The 21,835-nt window shown below is 39.3% G+C and overlaps 1 protein-coding gene across 2 annotated transcripts in view; it reads left to right on the top strand.

The window, feature by feature from the left end:
- The window catches only part of Hprt1 (hypoxanthine phosphoribosyltransferase 1), a 35,893-nt gene extending 23,825 nt beyond the window's left edge, over positions 1-12,068 (top strand). For both annotated transcript variants that reach the window (NM_001310288.1, XM_021240527.2), the window contains 5 exons: positions 2,164-2,181; positions 6,073-6,155; positions 10,440-10,486; positions 10,659-10,735; positions 11,439-12,068. In NM_001310288.1, the coding sequence (NP_001297217.1) occupies positions 2,164-2,181; positions 6,073-6,155; positions 10,440-10,486; positions 10,659-10,735; positions 11,439-11,486 (273 nt within the window). In that variant the 3' untranslated portion in view covers positions 11,487-12,068. The remainder of the gene's footprint in view (positions 1-2,163; positions 2,182-6,072; positions 6,156-10,439; positions 10,487-10,658; positions 10,736-11,438) is intronic.
- The last annotated feature ends 9,767 nt before the right edge of the window (positions 12,069-21,835 follow it).

Here is a 21,835-nt window from a genome sequence, read left to right as displayed (position 1 = left end):
GTATAAGTTCCCAATGAGAAATGTAAATGTGTTGTATACCTAAAATGTACCAATAAAAGAATTTAAGAAAAAAAAAAGAATCGACTGGTTGAAATGACACCCACCAGAGCGACGCTTGGGACAGTCAGTACATAAACAAATGCACTGCCTGAGTGATGCTCAGGGTAAGCATCTCCTGCTGTATTAATATATTTGTTATTTCATTTAATCCTCGTGGCTGCCCTGTGAAGGAAGCGTCTTAGTTATTTTTCATGTTGGAACAAATACCCAACACCCACAAGTTAAAGGAGGAAAGGTTTATTTTGGCTCACAGTATGTGGAGTTTTCAGTCCATAGTTGCCTGGCTCCAAGGCAGGGCAGGATGGCAAAGGAGAAATAGTCCATGGCAAGGCAGGCAGAAAGCAGCAAGCAATGAGCCTCCCTTTCCTTTTATCCCATTCCAGACTACAAGCATGTTGATTGCTGCCACCCACAACTAGAATGGGCCTTCTCATTATCTATACCCAGAACTGTGCTAAACCAATCAGTGGACTAATCTAGTTATTACACCTTTAATCCAGTACCATACATCCATGATCTAACCACTCTGAGAAGCCCCACCTGGGGCACATGAGGCTTTGGGGGACATTTAAGAAACAAACCATAACAGGAGGTATTCCCTTTCTGTAGAGAAGGATGTTGAAATTCAAAGTCATATTATTTAGGTGGCAGAGCCACAGTTTGAACTAAGAAGTACCTAACTCCACTGTCTATATCCCTTGCACTATACTGGGATTCATTTGAACAGTTACATGACTTTTTTATTATATTAATGTATTTACAACTTAATTAGAATTTACTGAGGTCTCATAAAAATTGAGATTTCTTATTTGCTGTGCCTTTGGATAGCTCCAATTTTTCTTTTATTTTCTCTTATCCTGAGCTTCACTTTAAATATTAAGTAGCTTTTTCTTGCCTAGAATAGGTGGCCAATAAGCTACAGTTGTCTCTAGAAACTACTTCACTGAGGATGCATGAGAGTGAGAAAAGTAGTGAAAATTGCTTGCCAAAAGCTATGGGCTTGCCTTAACTATATTCTCTACTCAGACCTGCCCAGGCTTGTGAGAGACTTTACCTCCAATGCTTTCAGACATGGGAATGTTGAAGCTTTTACCTTGGTTATAAGTTTACTTTTAATACCTGGAGCATGATTCTCCAAACTTTTATTTGCATGCCAAATCAATAAAAAAATTTGAGCAATTACTCTTAGTGTGTGTATTTGTAAATTATATGTGAATTATGGTAGTGACATATGTTATAAAATACACAGATATATAGATGATATAGAAGTTAAAAATGTTTTAATCTTTCTTGCAACCCAGTGAATGTTGTATTTCTACTTTGGTAACCACTAGCTTCGAAGGATATATAGAACATTAAAAGTCTGATGCTATATTTTTGTGACAGTATATAAATGAGAACTGTGAATAAGCAATATAGTATGGATCTTCTTGTAGCCGTGATTATAACCAGTGTGTGAAACACTGTCTCATTCCTCTCACTAATAGAACGTATAGAACTCATGTCTACTTTAGTGGGCAATTCTTAGATGCTATATTCTCTTCAAGAGTCTTCCAGCTATAAAATTCTAAGATGTAGAAAGTGGGGTAAGGATTTGTAGTGGGAGGGAGTATTGATATCATTCTTTAGTATACTCCAAAAATATGGACACATCTGTATTAGTTTTAGCCTAATGGGAAAATGAGTTTTGAATTGGATTCTGTACGGTAAGTTAAATGCATGATTTTGGAGTTACCATACAAAGTGTAGTTCTTAGAATGTTAGTGTCAGAAGGCATATAAGAGACCAACTAGTTTGAGATCCTCATTTTACATATGGAGAACTAGGGCTCAGAGAAATTTAATGATTTACCCAAGACCTTGTATTTAAGTAATAAAAGCTTTTATAAAACTGAACACATGGATCAAATTTTATTTATGAAACTTTCAGTATTAAAGATTTCCAGATCCCAACAGATGGCCCACTTGTTTCAAGTGAGATTTGATGTAGTACAGTATTTAAAAAGAATATGGATTGCCTTGGATTTCATTACGATGCAGTTTCACTTGTAATTGGAAACACTTTGATTCACCATACTAATTTTCATTCCTCTTTTTCTTCTAGAATGTCTTGATTGTTGAGGTAAGTTCTGCATTTACTTTTTAAAATAGTGTTTTAGGTTTTCTAATTTAGTGTGTTTCATCCTAAAGGTAAGCCAGAGAGAGAAATTCTTCATCAGTTTAATGGTAGGCTGCATAGTAATTCTTTTGCTGATAATGGAAAAATTTTGGTGTATTTCCTACTTCCTTTTGGTTAGAATTTTATTTAAATGATATATATAATTTTATGTCTTGCTTAAGTTTTCTCTTCTGCCACATTTGGTACATATAAAAGTATATAATTTATGAATCATTTTCCATTTGCTATTATGTCCTAAAATATTCTTATGTAATAGTAACCAACTTTTTCTAGTGCTCACTTTGCCATGCACTATTCTGAGTGCTAAAGAGATAAGCACAGAGAGGTTAAGCAGTTTCCCAATGTTTTCAAGGTTCATCCATGGTGTGGACTCATGTCCTTTTAATCACTGAATAATATCACATGGATATATTGCACTTTATCCATTCACCAATTGAAAGGTATTTAGGTTGTTTTCACAACCTTGCTCCTTATTTCTTGTACCTCACATGTTCTTCCATTAACTGATTGACTGTACTGGAGGTTGAATCCATGGCCTTCTCACTGAGCTACAAGTTATGGAGGCTGGGCTTGAGCTTGTGATCCTCTTTCTTCAGCCTTCCAGATCCCAGAGTGCTTGGATTACCAGTGTGTGCCACCAAGGCTGGCATAAAAATTTGTTATTCCCTTCGTTCTTATGTCATGTTTGAATCCTTAACCAGCTCAAAAATCTTCTCCACAAAGCCTTCTTCTATACCACTTCCCTCCTCATTTCCCTTGGATCCTTTTCTTCTTAATACTAATTATGAAATATTTTGAATTAAGGAAAAGGGTATAAAATGTTAACATTTGGCTATATTTGCTTCAAATAATTTTTTTTGAAAATTAGACATAATAGAGTTACAGTTCCATTCTTTCACTTCCCCTTCATTCCCAAAGGTATGACAACTATCCTTAAAAGTTGATACATAGCATTTCCATACATGATTTTTATACTTCCCAAGTACAGGTTAGCTGGATCCTCTGCCCAGGATCTTATCAGGCTGAATCAAGATATGGCTTACCAATGGTCATACTCTTTCAAGTTCCTTGCAGTTGTGGGACAGAGGACCATTTTCTCCTGCTGCCCGCTAGGGGGTGCTCTAAGCTGCTAAAGGCCACCTTGTCATGTGACATTTGACTTCTTCAAAACTAGTGGGAAAATCTCCAACCTACCAGTTATTTTATGTAACATAACCTAATCACTGCAGTGACTATCCCATCATTTGCACAGATCCCAGTCATAGCCAAAAGGGTAGAGATTCCATGGTTGTGTACATCAGGGGCCATCAAAATTCTGGCTGCCACACCCCAGAAATCTGCATTATTCACAGTTCTCTAGTCCTGATGTTTCTCATACTTCACACTGCTTTATGCCATTTAAAAAAAATACTTTCAGGGGCCGGGGATTTAGCTCAGTGGTTTTGCCGCTTGCTGCGAAAGCGCAAGGACCCGAGTTCGATCCCTGGTACCAAAAAAACCCCAAAACTTTCAGAAGTTATGTAAAATAATCTTTCACACCTCAGTGGACCATATATGAGTGGTTCTATTTCTAGATTCTCTGTTTTATTCCAGTGATCTATATGTCTTTCCTTACACCAACACTGCCTTGATTACTGTAGCTTTACAGGAAGTCTTAAAATTAGGTACTAAATGTCTTCCAACACTTATTCTTTTCTTTTTCTTTTTACTTTTCTAGGTCCTTTGTACTCCTACATAACTTTTAAATTTCAGTATCCAATTCTTCATTTATAGCAAGTATACATACACGGGAATTTTTATATATACCTTGTGTTTTCTAATCGTGCTAAATTCAAATACAAGTTCTAGGGGCTCCTAGAGATTTCTTAGTATTTTCTCTGTAGATGATCATTTCATCTACATATAAAGATTTTGCTTCTACCTTGCCAATCCTATTCTAATTGTGTCATTTTATTGGCAGACTACTTTGGTTTAGGCCTATGTTTCAAAGTTTAATGGACAGATGAAGAGTAAGCATATCTGCCCTTGTTCCCCACCTTAAGGAGAAAGCATTGTATCTTCTTCATTCATATAAGGCATTTTTGCTGGAAGTATGGAGTACATGTCTTGGATCTGTTGAGAAGGTTCTGTTCTACTTCTAGTCTCCTGATAGCTATTACCATGAACAGCTGTAGAATTTAGTCCAATACTTTTTCTCCAACTAGTGACAGGATCATATGGCTTTTTCCTTTCCTCTGTTAAAATGATGACTTCTGGGGGTGGATCTTCCAATGCTGAACCAACACTGTCATCCCTATAAGAAAACCACTTTCTACATCCTGCCAGATCTGACTTCTAATAGTTTGTTTTGTTAAACAAATTTCTATCTATGTTCATACTTTTTTCTTCTATTATCTTTATCCAGTTTTAGGATTAGCACAATGTTGAGTTCCTCAAATGAAGGGAGAAGTGTTCCTTTTTTCTGCTTTAAATGTTTGATATAATTTATCAGTTAAAATGTTTATGAGCCTGCTGTTGTCATATAGGTAGGTTTTCAAGCTAGGAATATACTTTCTTTAATAGGTGTTATTCAAATTTTATATTTCCGCCAGAGTTAGTTTTATTAATTTGTCTTCCAAGATACTTCTTAGAAGTTTTCAAATTTATTTCAAAAAAGATTTTTGTAATGTACTTGCTATATCCTTTTAAATTCTGTAAAATCTGTGGTAATGTCTCCTTGATCTTGATATTGTAATTTTAAAAATGTATAATTGATATTGTGTAATAGTAGGAAAAGGTCTAAAGGATCAGGGGAAGTGGGAGTGGTAGGGGAAAGAAAAGGGAAAAGAAAAAATATGAGAAAAAGAAAAAAATAGAAACAAAGTCTTTGCAAATAGGGAAGGAGGTGGAGGGGGTTAAGGGAGGGCAGGGGAAGGGGAAAAAAATGAGAACCAAGATGCTCATGTAATGGTACAAGATCCCAATGATGAATGTAACTATTTTATACCTAAAATGTACCAATAAATTTAATGGGGAAAAAATACTTTCAGGGAAAACGCATTAGGGTTATCGCTTAAGGGTTTGTTTTAAACAAAATCTGAATTTGAGTGGGTACCTAAGATTCACTTTAATGCAAAATCATTTTATATAGTAAAATGTTGTTAATTGGGATACTTTTGTTTTGATTTTTTTGGTACTGGGCATTGACTCTGGTCCTTGCTTATGCAGCAGGCAGCGAAACCACTGAGCTAAATCCCCAGCCCCTAATTGGGATACTTTTAAAGATAGTATAAAACAGTGCTTCTCAGAGTGGTTTAGTAACTACCTATATCTGAGAACTGGGAAGAGAAGAATCTCTGCCTTGAATTTATAAAGTAACTTTGATACACAAGGACAGCATTATAACTTTTTATTGAAACTCACATATGTATAAAATACTTCCATATGCATTTTTGATTTGCTGTCATTGACTTTTTGATGCCTACAAAATCCAGTACTGCAACCTGCATTCCCAGTGCTTGCCGAGGGCCAGATAATTTACAGATTCTAAAATACCCCAGTGAGGCCTGGTGTGGTGGCCTATGCCCGTAATCCCAGCACTAGGGAGGCTGAGGCAGGAGGATTGCAATGAGTTCAAGGCCAGGCTGGACTCTATAGCAAGACCCTGTCTCAAGTAAAATAAAATATCTCAGTGTATGAATTTTGGTGAAAATTACTGCACTGAAAAAAGTTGCATTATACTGTAGAGAAATACCAGAACATTGAGGCTCTGGTATTTTGTATTTGAATAACAACTCTGAATTTATATCTATGATGGTTTTATTTACCATTTAAATGCCTTGTCTTTTTTTGAAGGATATAATTGACACTGGTAAAACAATGCAAACTTTGCTTTCCTTGGTCAAGCAGTATAATCCAAAGATGGTCAAGGTCGCAAGGTATGTATGACATTTTGAAATGGAATATTTTTTCATTTAGAAAATTAAGTGATTGATTCTTTGGAAAGATAAATACTCTCAGCTGTCTTTTTATCTTCAAAAATAATGTCATCTCAAATAAGACTCAGAAAATACCCTCAGGAAATAACTTTGTTGTGTGTGAACAAAGCCATTCATTATAGTCAACTCTTTGCCTAATACATTTGTCCCTTAGTATAAATAGGGGAATGGATCCAGGACCCTGGAATACCAAAATCTATAGATTCTCAGGTCCCTTATATTAAATGGCACAGTATTTGCACAGAACCTATGCAGATCCTCTTTTATACTTTAAATAATCTCTAGATTACTTATAATGCCTAATACAATATAAATACTATATGTAAGTAGATATGCTGTATTATTTAGGGAATAATGAAAAGGGGAAAATCTTTGCATGTTCATTTAGTACATGTCTGTACAGACACAATTTTTTTCTGAATATTTCAATCCACTCTTAGTTCAGTTTGTAGATGTGGTGCCCTTGGATACAAAAAATCAACTATTATTTACATTCGGTTTTTCAGCATCCTAATTATATCCCCTTGTCCCGAGTAGCATGGTAGAAGATTTGGGACCTTCTTGCAAAATTAAGACTTTGCAAAGGGAGTAAGGAAGTGGTACAGAGGGGCAGGCCCTGAAGATCTGAAGCTCCTGGAATTGAGTGATGTATACTGCATCTTGTTTTGTGCCCACATTAAAATTTTTACAGAGCCCACTTCCTTTTTCTAAGCCAGGCTTACCTCTTGGCCGCAATTGTGCTGTTTGGCTTTTGCTTTCTCAGTTCTTCTGAGTCTGTGCCTAATTAGAGTTTCACACTACAACTCTGGGGTAGCATTATTACTCCTTGAGAAGCATTATTACGGAGGCGTAGAGAATGGCCTAGTGACAACAGCACCAGTAAGCTATAGAGAAGAGATTTGAATCCAGGGAGCCTGGCTCAGTTAATACTTTTTATTACCTTACATTTTTGTTAGAAGTAACATCCCTGGCTTTTTGTTAGTTGGTTGATTGTTGGAGGGGTTGTTTTTGTTATTGTTGTTTTGGTTTTTACTTTTACAACTTTGTTTCATTTTTTATTTCTAAGTCTTTCACCAACACGTAATTTTTGTGTAGGGGTCAGGTTTTCTGACTTTCCTTTTGTCCCTGAATGATTAACTGATTTTTATAATCCATTCTGAAGGATCATGGTATCTGTTGAATGTTTTTCAAATCAGGATCAGCCTACTAATGGGTCATATGTCAGCAGTGTGTCCTTCCAGGCTTTTCTCACAGGTGGTACAGGTGCATGTGAGGGAGATTTCATGTTGCTAGAGATCTGATATACTCAGAGAATGCTCAGGTCATTGCTTAGTAATGTAATTGGCCTCTGTCAGTGTTTTTTGACCTTTTTCCGTAATCTCCCCCACCATCAAATTTTGATCACAGGTATTATCTATCTGTTTAAGTCTTGCATGTGTATTTGTGCTTTATTTATAAAAGGACTAAGTATAAAGCTTGTTTTTATTCAAGGTTAAGGATGTCTAAACCCTTTTCTATTTTTTATTATTAGAATTAAGTGTTAATACACAGTAATATACAAAGTAATGGGTTTCACTGGTGCATTTCTACATGTGCCTGTTCCATGCTTTGATAATGTCTACTCTCCCTTCTTCTTCCCTCTCTCATCTTTCCCTCTCTAACTTTTTAACTTAAAAATTAAAAAGCTGCTCAGAATTATAAAATTAAAGCTTGTAGGACTCAACATCTTTTGAAACTACTGCTAAAGTGTCTTAAAGTTTAGAGCAATTTGTGCTCCAAACAGCAATGTATGAGATCTTTGCTCCATAATTTTCCAATGTGATAGGTAAATTTAGTATTTCATTGCTTATGTGATTTGTATTAGTCCTAATAAATTCCTCTTGCTTACTGAGGCCATGTTCCATTATGTGTAGAAGTTGGGTCTTAAGAATCTGAATTTTTTTCTTTTTCACATAGGGTCTCACTATGCAGTTCAGGCTGGCCTTGAACTCATTATGTAACCCCAAGCTGTCTTAGAACTCACAGCAATCCTATTGCCTTGGCCTTCCAAGTGGTGGGATTTACAGGTGTGTGCCACCATTCCCGGCAAGAATCTGAATTTTTAATAAATCTCTCAGATTCTTGTTATTAACACTGAAGTTGTGAAATTCTCCTTCAGGGAGTCCTTAAGGCTCAGCCTTAATGAATATTTTTACTTTGTCTTTTTAGACCAAATGCTTCCTCACCTTAATCTATTGGTAGCTTTCAATGTACTCCCTTCAAGCAGTGATTACAATGAGCTCTTCATTTTACATTTGAATTTAGAACATCTAATACTGATGCTTCCTCAATAAAACTTACTTGTTTTTTGTTAAAAAAACATTTAAAAGGAATGTAGGATGGCATGGTCACTCTAGAAAATAGTTTGGCAGTTTCTTTAAAAACTTAACATGAGAGGGCGGAGAAGCTGAGCCGGTCCCAGCACCTGGAAGGAATCTCCCCGCCGCCATCCCAAAAACTTAACATGAAACTTTCCTAAGAGCCCAAAACTTGTAATACTGAACATTTGTCTCAGAGAAGTGAAAACTCATGTTCACACAAATAAGAATATTCACAGCTGGTTCATTTGTGGTAGCCCAAAACCAAAAGCAACCAAACTGTCCTTCATTAGGTAAGTGGTTAAATGAAACCGTGGTACACCCATACCATCATACTCAAAGATAAAAAGGACCTATTGATAGACGCAGCAAGCTAGATAAGCCTCAAGGAATTGTGCCGATAATAGACAGTAACCAAAGGTTGTATGCTGTATGATTCCACCTCCACAGCCTTCTTAAAATGACACAATTATAGAAATTGAGAACAGATTAGTGGTTGCCAGGGACTAGGGGTTACAAGAGAGCCTTTTGTGATGCAAAGTATGTCCATTGTGGTAATAGTTACATACATCCACACATGTGATAAAATTTCCTAACAAATAAGATGGGTACGTGTAAAAGTAGTGAAATATGGACAAGGTCAGTTAGTTTACCAATGTCCGTGTCCTTGTGAAGAAACCTTGTCTCTTAGGAAGAAACCGAATGAAGGACACGAAGGACCTCCTTTGTATGTGTGTGGCTTCTTTTGCAATTTCCTGTGAAAATAACAATTTTGAAAAGCTTCTGACATTTAACTTTTTTGCTTCAATCACAATTTTTATTTTTTAAATTAAAAAGCTTCTGCATAGCAAAGGAAACAACCAGTAGAGTGAAGAAACAACCTACAGAGTGGGAGAAAGTTTTTATCAGCTATTCCTGAGAGGACTAATATGTAGAATATATAAAGAACTGAAAAAAAATCAGACCTCCCAATATAACAGACCCAATCAGTGCCCGGCATGGTGGCACACACCTGTGATCCCAGCATTTGGGAGTCAGAATTGAGGCCAGCCTGATTCTCCATGTGGAGAGTCCTCAAAAAGCTAAAATTAAAAATTTTATTTAACCCAGCCATTTTGCTTATTTAACATATTTGCTGAGTTGTTTCTGTGATAATTTGTTTATGTAAATTATATCAAATCAATATGCAAATTACCCATTTCCATAAATAACTAATAATGATAGTGGTGTAAACAATTGAAAAAACAAACTTATTTTTCCAAGAGCCAAACAATTGAAAATTGAATTACTTAAACATTTTAGCTGCTGGTGTAGATCGGTAGTGTGTGCTTAGTAAGAACAAGACCCCGGGCTCCATCCCTAGAATTCCCCTCTCCTCAAAAAAAAGTTGCTTCCTTTACCACATTATTTTTTAGCCTAAACATCTTATTTGTAAGCCATGTATCAAATGTCTTGGTGAAAGGCGATACTCATCTCTCCCATATCCTCTACAGTTTAGGGATTGTATTTCCAGGGGTTCTGGGCCAAGTGCCCTTTATCTTTTTATCTTTGCTCATTGGCACTTCCCACCCATTTGCCCTCCCACGTAGCTGCCCTTAGCCTTACACACAGGTTGTGAGGGTGCAGCTCACAGAACTGTTCATCAGGTTCTAGGTGGAGACCAGAGGTTTGTTCATACTGTGAACTCACTGCTGCCCCTTCCCAGTGACCAGCATGATTTAGCTCTCCATTTCCTGTCTTCTGGGTGTGTTAAATGGACCATGGTGTGCAAAATGCAGATGAAATACTACTTAGGAACGTGGATGTGTTCTTTGGTAATGCCCTGTAGTCTTTCCATATGTCACATCTCACACTTTGTAATTAACAGCTTGCTGGTGAAAAGGACCCCTCGAAGTGTTGGATATAGGCCAGACTGTAAGTGGATTACTTTTTGTCAATCATTTAACCATCTTTCACCTAAAAATGTCTTATGTGAAATGGCTTAAGAGTTACTCTAGAGAATATTTTTAGAGAAGGGACATTTTCAAGTATTAGATTTGAAAGTAATGTTTTCTGTATCTAAATGATCAATTATGATTCTTTTCAGTTGTTGGGTTTGAAATTCCAGACAAGTTTGTTGTTGGCTATGCCCTTGACTATAATGAATACTTCCGGGATTTGAATGTAAGTAATGCTTCTTTTTCTCACTCTCATTTTTCAAAACCTACATAAAAATTTAGGAAAGAGAAGAACTGTTTTTTCTTCCAGCACCTCATAATTTGAACAGACTGATGGTTCCCATTCGTCGCATAAAGCTGTAGTCAAGTACAGATGTCCTTAGAGCTGGAACTTGGCCAAGCTAGGGGGACACTTCTTGCTGGCTGAAATAGTTGAACAGCTTTAGTGTATAGTACCTGTGTCCTATTATTATTTCAGATGATAAATGTGGTCCTAAGGAAGAACTAAATGATCAAGTTTAAGTCTTTTAATTCACTCTCCTTCAAATACCTGCCTCCTACTCTGGAGGCAGAAGTCCTTTGAGTGTGCTTATAAACATGGTTGAGGGAGATTTAGGAAGACTCACCAAGAGCACTAGCTAAAGCAGGGTTTTTACTCCATCTTTCTTTCCCGCTTATCCTGGCCCCTATTTTGACATGCCTAAATTCCCTACTTTGTTTTTCAAAGTTACATATTGAGACAAAAAATCAAACTAATGGGACAAATGACTGCTTTTTTCCAAGACACTAGCTTAAATCACTACCTTTGCTTATTTAGTGAGAGCCCTGGCAGCACAATACTATTCCTATAAGATACACAAAATTCTGTTTTTACCTTTCATTTCACAATACATTGTTCTAATGTGAATTTCTGGATTTGTATTTTACAGCATGTTTGTGTCATTAGTGAAACTGGAAAAGCCAAATACAAAGCCTAAGATGAGAGTTCAAGTTGTCAGGAAACATTGGGAGTCCTATTGCTATCGCCAGCAGAATTATCAGATGTTCTAGTTTTGTGACCATCTGCTTAGCAAAGCTTTTTGCATGAACCTTCTAAGAATTTTTATCTATTTTGTATTTTAGAAATGTCAGTTGCTGCATTCCTGAACTTTTTATTTGCACTGTGACCCTATGGACTATCAGTTCCCTTTGGGTGGATTGCTTAACTTGTGAATAGAAAAAAGTCTCATAAATTATACCACTATTAAGTGAGAATATTGAAATTGTATCTGTGAGAAATGTTTAAAGAGAAAAATATTAGTTTTTTAATTGGTATTTTAATTTTTGTATATTCAGGAAAGAACAGAGGTGATGAATATTGTTCATTATATCGCCATATGCTTAGAAAAGTAAGAAGTCAGTTTTTTCATTGATGTCAGTGACAACATCTAAGAGGTTTTCAGTTGAAAAAAAATGTGTTTAGGTAGTGTTGACTCTTTTTCCCACTAGTTCAAGATTATTTCCCATTATTCTTTGTCAACAGTTTCTTTTAAATGCAAATAAATACATTTTAAAAAGTACCACTTTTTGAATTCTTCAGTGTGAAAGTCCTTAAAATGAGAACTCACCTCTTTAAAAGAAGTTACGTGTCTATCATTTCTCCACAAATTAACTTGTAGTTTTCTGTGGGTTGACTTTTCCTTGTTTTAGGTATTAGTAGCTAAATTGTGATCTTTACCACACATAGCAAATAATAACTATCTGAGGTGCAGTGGGTTGATGGAGCTAGCAGAGTTCCTACCTACTTCTGAGATGTTAAATTTCAGGCACATGGTACATTTTACTGTGCTGAAAGAACCTGACTTTCTCTTAGAGATCTGTTAGGTTTAGATCGCAATCTCAACTATATCTCAACAGATTGTTTACAGACATGTCCTGTTACCTTCTTTGTGTAGATAATGCTTTATTGGCCAAAGGACGACAGCCCCTTTTGTTTTCTGGCTGCAGTAGAAAATTTTAAATCAAAACTCTTAATTGCTTCTGTGTTCCAGGTGAAGTACGAAGTAAAAGCCTTGTGAGCTATCTAGCTATATGTATTTCTTTCCAGGTTTGCTATAATTCCCCGCATCAAAGTAGGGAGTTTAAAATAATGCTAAATGATCATTTGCTATAATCCTTGAACTTCCTACTTTACAAAACATTTTGCTTCTGTTGTCTCATTTTATCTTCATAACCCTGCAGGTTTGAGGTTGATGTTAGCCACATGAGTGCAATATCTGGAATAACTCCTGAGTCCCCTCTTCCCTCCAAAATATCACCTCTCTGAGGTCCACCTGTTTACCTATTAATACTACATCCTGCTCCCACTGCTGTCTCCTCCTTTTTTCAGTTGTACTGTCACTTTCTGTTGGATTGAACCATATGAAATTACTACTATCTTTGTAGGTTTTTTAAAAAGAAAACACTGCTGGCAGTTTTGAGTGGTGTAGCCTAATAACATTCTGTATCATTTATGTTGTGTTTATTCCTCACTGTTTATCTACAGCCCACCTCCACCCCTCGTAGAATGTAAGCTCCATAAAGCAGGGCGCAGTGTCACACACCTGTAATCCTAGCTACTCAGAAGGCTGAGATGCGACAATTGCAAGTTCGAGGCCAGCCTGGCCTACATAGCGAGACTGTCTCAAAATTTAAAGGTGACTGAGGATGTAGCTCAGTGTTTCTTGAGTTCAGTTCCTAGCGCTGCAGCAGAAGAAAGAGTTCGGGAGGAAGAGGAAAGGAAGAAAGGATGGTGGAGGAGAGAGGAAAGGAAAGAAGAAATGTCAGCTCTATAGAAGAAGAAAACAGTCTTATTCACTGATATATACTCAGTGTCTAGAGAATAGTAGGAGCTCACCAGGTTGTTAATAAGGATGAGCTAAGAGTTCTGGCCTGGCTCTCAGTTACACTGTCCTGCTTACTAAATATGTGACAACAAGTTACCTAGTTTTGGAAACTGGTTAGTGGGTGTAATGCTGTCTACTTCACAGGCTCATTGGGAGGATTAATGAGCTGTGACAATGCAGGTGAATCCAGACAGTGGCATAGCACTTAGCACATGCACATCCTCATTAGGTGCTGCCATTAAAGAAATATTCCGAGAAGTTAGATGGATGGCTAGTAAATGGCAGAGCCAAGGTTTAAACCAAGATCTTACTACAGTATCATGAAGAAGCTGAACTGTCTTCTGATACAAACTTTTTTTTTGGTGTTACTGGAGATTGAACCCAGAGCCTTCATACGGGGCTACATCCCCAGATCTTTTAAAAAATTTTTTTGGTAGTACTGGGGATTGAACTCAGGACCTTGCACTGCAAGGCAGGCGTGGTACCATTGAGCTAAATCCCCAACCCACTTTTTAATTTTTGAGACAGGCTCTTGCTAAGTCACTCAGCCTTAGCTTGAATTTGTAATCGTCCTACATCAGCCTCCCCAGGATGCTGGGATTACAGGAGTGTACTCTTGGTTTAAAACTCCATTAGTCTGTAGTAAAGTATAATGCTTTAGTTGGTCACCTAACCCAACCCAATCTGAAATCCAGCTAACTGCCAGTAAGAAAAGGCCTCCGCCAAACTGTCGTGAATTGCATACATGAAATGGAGTGAAAACTCTTTATTTAGAAGAATACTCCTTAGACCTGTACTTAACCTGATTTGGGGCCTAAGATTCTAATCATTTGATTTGATTTTAAGGCAGCATCTTGCTGTGCAGCCCAGCTGGCCTTGAACTCAAGATCCTCCTGCCTTAGCCTTCCAAGTGCTGGGATCACAGGCATGTGCTACCACACCTAGCCATAATTGTATTTCTTTAATCAGCTTTCAACAGATCAGATATAGTTGGTTTATAAAACAGGGGATGGGTGATGATGAGAGGAGCAACAGTAATTTTCAGGGTATGTAATAAGCTAAGGTAGAGAAAAAATGAAATTAGAAAAGTACCTGTATCTTCTTGGGCCACTTCATGTAGGAGCAAATGGTCACGAATGTCACTCCTCGGTAATTCTCCAGGGCTTCACTTTCATTAGAACCCTGCATAATAAAGGATGCCTGTAAAGGTAGGTAAGTAAAATTTCATTTAAATTCATTTTGGGAGACAGGGAAACAGTCCATTTTAGGAATATCACCATCCAAGAAACTATCCATACTTAGTTACCTGGAATTTCCATGAGTGTTGAACCTCTTGTGCATTCCTGGACGGCAGATGCTTAGAATCATATCTAATACCCAGTAGGTCCTCATTTTAATTCTGTGTCTTAACGGATTGTGGATAACCCGGCCTGCTGCTCTGCCCTTGGTTTGGAAAGTTCATCAGTTGTTTTCCTCAACATTTGAGATTCTAGAAACAGCATCTTCTGTGTCCCAGGTACTGGGGAAGACAGCCAATTTTCCTGAAGATTCATTCTAATTGGAGAAAGGAACATTCCAGATCATCTCAAACAGTGATGGGCTGTGAAGAAATTAAAACAATGTGCAGGGGCCTTAGAGTGTCCTCCCCTTCCTTAGGCAGGGTTTGGGGGTCAGGAAAGTCTAACAGGAGTGGAGCAGAAGTCAGCTGCAGACAGGGAAAGCTAGGGGAGGGAGTTGCATGCAATAGAAGTAGCAGGTAAAAGGAGGTCCAATTGTGATAAGCCATCTGAAGTACCTCAGCGAGAGGAGTGGTAGTGCCCGTGACCAGAGAGGAGGGCCAGACAGAGCCTCACGTGGATAACTTTGAAGGTGTAGCAAGGACTGAGTTCTGCATTCCACAGTGAGAAGGGTTTTAAGCAGGGTGTGATTTCATTTACCTTTTTAAAGACACAAGAACCTCATTAGAGCCCTTCTGAAAACAGGTTCAGGGGTTTCAAGTATAATACTGACAATGACGATAGTAACCACTATTTAATACCTTTCATATATGTCAGATACTATGCTAAGTGCTTTATCACATTTTTATTCGCAGAAGAGACCGACTCAGATGTTGAATGGCTAAATTAGTGGAGAGAAGGGATTTAGTGAGGCAAGGCTGCCATGGACATGGACATGGACAAATTGGCCATGATTTCTTGCCTGGATTACTGTAGTAGCCTCTCTCCTGATCTCCCCAGCCTCTATTCTTGTCCATCTTCCCCCAGCACATTCCATTCTCTGTCTCTTTGTCTGTGTCTCTTGTCTATCACTCTCTCTCGTATACACGTAGTCTGGACACAACAGCCAAAGTGACCCTTATTAAACTGGGTGAGGGGGCACATACCTGTGGTCCTGGCTACTTGGGAGGTTAAAGGGGGAGGATCATGTGATCCCAGGATTTCTAGACCAGTCTGGGCAACATGAGACCCGGTCTCACTTTAGTTAGACCCAGTCACTCTTCTACTGGTATCCCTCCTGTGGCTCCCCATTTTGCATTGAAAACCAAAGTCCTTTCCTGTTGGGAGCAATTCTGTATCATTTTGGGGAAAAATCATTTGATTGGGCCTAGTTCTCCTGCCTACAGGCCAGCTATGGCATTTTGAGACATAATTCCATTTTGGCCTCCAGTCACAGCTAGGACCTCAATGGTCCGGGTGATGCTGTGATTCTCCAGGACAAGATTACACCAGCTGAAGACATCCAGGGAGGAACAAAATGTTCATCTGCATAGTTCCTCATTGATCTAGGAATTCTGCCGCGCCCCCCCAGTCATCTGTTACATTTGTTTCTCCTGATGTACTGAATAAAGTTGCGGCAAGCTGGGGGTGGGGGGCTTTTGTCTTGGGGGGACTTTTGTCTTTGCCACCCAGAGCAGCACTGATCAGGCCCAAAACTCAGCTTTTTCTCAGTCTCATTTTTTCTACCTTTCCTGTATAATATGTTTGTTTGTTTTTCGGTACCGGGGATTGAACTCAGAACCTTGTGCTTGCAAGGCGGGCGCCAGAACCACTGAGCTAAACCCCTAGTCCTCCTGTATAATATGTTAATTCACCTTGTGCTGCCGTGGCTTGCAGGAGACTAGGACTTACTGCAGAGGTTCTAGTAACATCCACTCTCCCTGTTTCCTACATTTGGTGCCACTTTCCATTGCCAAGAAGCTACCCCCCCACCATGTCCCTGCCCCACAGCGGGCCAAGCAGGCCCAGGAAGCCCTCCACTGCCCCCACATGCACCTCGGCCAGAGTACTGGGGCTGCCCCACCCCCCACCCCCCAACAGGCCTCCCTGTACTTTCCCCATCTTGTTCAGTTTCCACCCTGAACTTGTTGGGGTCATCTTTAGTTTTATTTTGTTTTTACTATTGTTGGGGCTTGGGGGTGGAGGATCTTTTAAAATACATAAATCTGATCATGTTATTCACTTGGCACCTAAGGAAACACAAACTGTTCTGTGGCCTACAAACCCATGTGTAAATTAGCCCCTACTCACTTCTGTAACATCCCCAATTTATCCTCCTGTTCTCACCTCCACAGCTACCCTTTTAGTTCCTCCAGCCTGCCAATCTCCTCCTTGCCTTAGGGCCTCTGTAATTGGTGCTCCTCCTCTCTCCTCCCCCTGCCCCATCAATGTGGCTGGCTCACCTTGGGGAGCCCTGCTCTGACCTTTCTAACAGCCTCAAAGTCACTCTCCATTAATTACCTCTTATTTTCCTTATGGTCCTTCATTCTGCCAAGCAGCCAAGTGTTCTTTAAGTAGCAACACCTAACAGCTGCTAGACTGGACCTGCCATTCTGCCATAGATTTGGCTGAAAAAGAAACAAGGCCACATGGACACAGATAGTTATTACTTACTTAGTTACTCTCTTGTTGCTGAGACAAAATGCACTCAGTAGTTAAAGAGGAAAGGTTTATTTAGCTCACAGTTTGTAGAGGATTCAGTCCATAGTCGGCTGGCTCCAAGGCAGTGTGGCATGGCAGAGGGGCATCTCAGAGGAGAAACAGTCCATGGTATGGCAGGCAGGAGCCGGGTGGTCTTCCTTTCCCTTTTTATTCCATCCAAGCTACAGGCCTATTGATTGGTGCCATTCACACCCAGGATGGGTCTTCCCTCCTCAGTAAATCCATCATTCATACCTAGAGCTATACTGAATCAATCAGGGGACTTATCCAGTATCATACACCCATGATCCAATCACTCCCAAAAGCCCCACCTATGAGCGCTTGAGGTTTGGGGGAGACACCTAGACACAAGCGATGTCACTCACCCTCACCAAGGCAAGCATGCTGTCATCCCTGAATCCTCAGTCACATGGGGTGACATGAGCCGTGTGTTGCTCTGTGAAGGACTGGCTGGTCAGCTCCAGACTCTAGCTGAGTGATGTCCTGGCCTACAGCCATCCCTAAGTGGGGCAGCAAGGTCAAAATTTCCATGCCTTAGAGCAAGCAGGAAAGCCGATGTGAAACTGCCCCACAAGATAGGGAGGTGGGTGACGAATGACCTTGGGTCAGCACCTCACAAAACAGCTCACGTTACCATGTTCAGGGGAGGACCACAGGGTATTCCTCCAGCACAGGTCAAGCTGCAGTTGCCTGTCTGCGAGGTCTATGTGGAGATGCTCATGGCAACCCTCTCGTATACTTTAAATCATCTCTAGATGACTTATAACACCCAGAACAACATGAAGGGCATGCAAATAGTTGTTACACTATATTGTTTAGTGAATAACAGAAAAAAGTCTGCACGTGTTCAACAAAGATGTAATTTTTTTCAAAAAATTTTAATCTGAGGTAAATCTGAAGTTGCTAGTCACATGGATATGGAAGTCAGACTGTATTTTTCCGGTTGATCAAAAACCATTGTTATTAAAATAGCTAACATTTGTTGAATTATGTAATGAAATTGTACTAAGCCCTCTTGAATTCTTATATGGATGCTTATGTTGCTTTTTTGAATTACTCCAACTTTACAGATAAAGAAATATGTGTCCAGGGATGTTGCATAATTTTTCCAGATCACAGATCTAGCAACTGGCAGAAGAAGGATTTGAACTGAGAGAATTTTACTCCAGAATCTGCTCTCTTAGTCCATTGCCACTTAATCTGTACTGTATAGCTTTTGTGTAGAAACTAACACACTGATAAGATAGAAGAAAGCTTTAAGCTCATTGACCGTAATAATTCCAAGTGACTGGTACATTAAACAGCTTCTTGAGGTCGCAGCTGATCTTAAAGCATGTAAACTGACTTTTCCGGCTCTAGACAGCATTTTCAAAGCCTGTTGCAGAGTTTCTCCAGAGTGCTCTTCAGATTTTTTTAAAGCTGGCTTATTTTATGATCCTGTGTAAAGCGTCAGACAAAATAACTTCCCAGCATGGAGGATTGTGTGTGCTCTTTGCCATTTTTAAATGTGAATTTTATAGACACTTTGAACCACTTGAAAGAGTAATGATTTTTAGTGATTTTTCATTATTATTTGTAACTTCAAGCACTACTGATAAACTGTCAAATTAAGCTTCAAGTTTTCTCTTTATACAATATGGTGTATTTCATAATGGACCTCCTTGTTATGATTCACGACAGAAGTGACTTTCAAACTTGGTAGCTTTTCAGTAGAACATTTTTTCCTAACATGTTTTCTTTTCCTTTAATGATGACAATACTTGGGAGCTCTGAAATCAAAGATTCAGTTACATGCCACGTGTTTCCCTCTGCCTGGAAGTTCTTGCCCAGCATCTTCTCATTGCCTCCGTGTCCTCTTGCCACTCCCTCATCCTTTTTTGAGCAATTCCTCATTTTCTGGCATCAAAAGACATTACAGGCTTATCTTGTATTTTCCCCACACTGGCCCAGAATCAGCCATTTCTCCAAGGAACTCTACTTCTCTCTTTTTTTTCCATTAAGTGTATTGGTACATTTTAGCTACAATACAGACACATTCATCATTGGGATCTTGTACCTTTACATGATGTATCTTCATTCTTATTTTTCCCCCCTTCCCCTTCCCTCCCTTCACCCCTCCACCCTTCCCTATTTACAAAGACTTCGTTTCCATGTTTTTCCTTTTCTCATATTTTTTCTTTTCCCCCTTTTCTCCCACTTACCCTACTCCTTTAGACCTTTTCTTCCTATTTCACAATATCAATTATACATTTTGATTCTTACTTACACTTTTAGTTTTTCACACCAGAGAAACTATTTGGTATTTACACATGTGTGTCCTATTTATTTAACTTAAGAGTATGGCCTCAGTGTGCATCCACTTAGCTATAAATGTTTCTAGTTTCTCATTCTTTATGGCTGAGTAGTACTTCATTTTGTATATATAAAAAAACCCACATCTTTATCCAGTTTCCAGTGGATGGGCACTTGGGCTGCTCCCAAGCTTTAGCTATTACAAACTGTGCCGCTATGAACATGGGTGCACATATATCACTGTGGTATGATTCTTTTAATTCTTTTGGGAAGATCCCCAGCAGGGGAATAGCTGGGTCAAATGGGACCTGTAGTCCTAGTTCTTTGAGGTATCTCCATACTGACTTCCACAGTGGTTGCACCAGTCTGCACTCCCACCAACAATGGAGAAGGGTTCCTTTCTCCCCACAACCCCGCCAGCATTTGTTATTGGTTGATTTCTTGATAGCAGGCATTTTTTCTGGAGTGAGGTGGAATCTCAAGGTTGTTTTCATCTGCATCTCTCGAATGACCAGTGATGTTGAACATTTTGTCATATATTTGTTTGCTGCTTTTACTTCTTCGTCTGAGAAATGTCTGTTCGTTTCAGATGTCCATTTTTGAATTGGAACCCTAGTTCTGTTAGTGGCGAATAGTACTAGGAATCAGGATCTGGAGGTGGATATGCCCATTGCTCTTGGAGTGGAGTTGCTTCTAGGCCCTCCCAGGGGACAGAGCTAGGAAATAAAGGCATGCACACTGACCCATGAAGACACATCTATTTCTATTTCTGTGCCTATCTGCATGCATATTAAAAAACATGAAATCATACTGACATTTCTATTCTTCTACACCACAGGTTTCATTCTAGCCTTCCTTTTTTTTCTTATTTTTAACTTCTTTCTTCAACAGTGGGAAACATCACTCTTGCTATGTATACTTTGTTCAACACTAAGGTCACAGTTACGTGTACCTGTAACCCATTTACCAGGCAGAGTTCATTAGCTGTATGCAGATCTTTTTGTTTTAAGCCTCATAGTATCTAATCCAAACACTGCTTTCCAAAATCATTTACTTCCTTCCTCATTCTTTACAATATGGCCATGTTATTTATAGTGCAGTTTGCTTTGTCAGTGTTTGTACTCCAGTTAAAGCCTTCATTCACCACACCCTAGTTTTAATTCACTCTAACAGTGAAACGTGAGTCAGAGCTCTATAGAAAGGTCTACCCTGTGGTGTTTTGTTTCCTGATCATTCTTCCTAGCCAGTTCCCACTACCCCTGCTTTCCACTCACCCACCCATCCTGCGAGCATTATGTTCCTTGCTTGTAATGGCAATTCCTCTCTTTTCTCACGTGCTTACTATGTGTAGGCACTTTGTCCATGTTGCTTCAAGCAGTGTTCACAGCAAGTCCTTTAAGGTTACAGATGAGAACACTGAGCCCCAGAGAGCATATGGAACTGGTTCAGGGTGGCATACCTGGTACACAACCATTACTCAAATGGGGATCTTTCTGATGCCTAGTCAGGTGTGTAAACCACCATGCTGTTCATCTCCTGGGCCTTCTTGTGTTTCAAGCTCTGCTCTAATTGCCATGGGCAGGAGATTAGCACAAACTATCCCTGACCTCCAGGGTTTAAGGACAAGTATACAGGTGAGTCTAAGGTAAGGCTACTATTCAGAGCTAGAAAAGGAAGTCATGCCTAACACTGTGGGAATTTAAAGAGGAAACTGTTGAAACACGGAGGTAAAGACTAGAGCATTTGGGAGGCACCACTTAAAATGGGACTTGGGAAAGGTTTGGTCAGGTGTATATAGAGGAAGGAAGGCTAGGTGAAAGGCCTCAGCCAGAAGGCGTGTTTAGCCAAAGGGATATGTTTTTAAAACAAAGTCACAAGGCAGCGTGGGAAATGATGAGTAGCAGAGAAGATGGAAGGGGAGTGGTAAGAGAGAAAGCCAGACAGGCAGGTTGGGATTATATTAAGAGTCTTTGTACCAGTTAGGATGTTTTCAGCTTCCCAGTCAGATTGCCCAGCTCAGACTGGCTTCAACACTAGGAGTTGGCTCTATAAGTCAGCGGTCAGAAGCAACTCAGGCACAATCAGTTTGATGCACTGCCCCAGTGTGATGCCAGGACACTGTGCTTTCCATCCCACAACCCTGTTACCCAGAGCGCCTGCTTCATTTAAGGGCTGGTCCCGGGCTGGGGTGCAGCTCAGTGGTAGAGTGCTTGCCTAGCATGTGTGAGGCCC

This window comes from Heterocephalus glaber, unplaced genomic scaffold (assembly GCF_053883595.1).
Source record: "Heterocephalus glaber isolate CG9 unplaced genomic scaffold, H.glaber_assembly_v1.0 deba00001729, whole genome shotgun sequence".
Taxonomy (NCBI): domain Eukaryota; kingdom Metazoa; phylum Chordata; class Mammalia; order Rodentia; family Bathyergidae; genus Heterocephalus; species Heterocephalus glaber.
The sequence above is the reverse complement of the archived record's forward strand: the minus strand, read 5'-3'. Positions and strand labels throughout refer to the sequence as shown.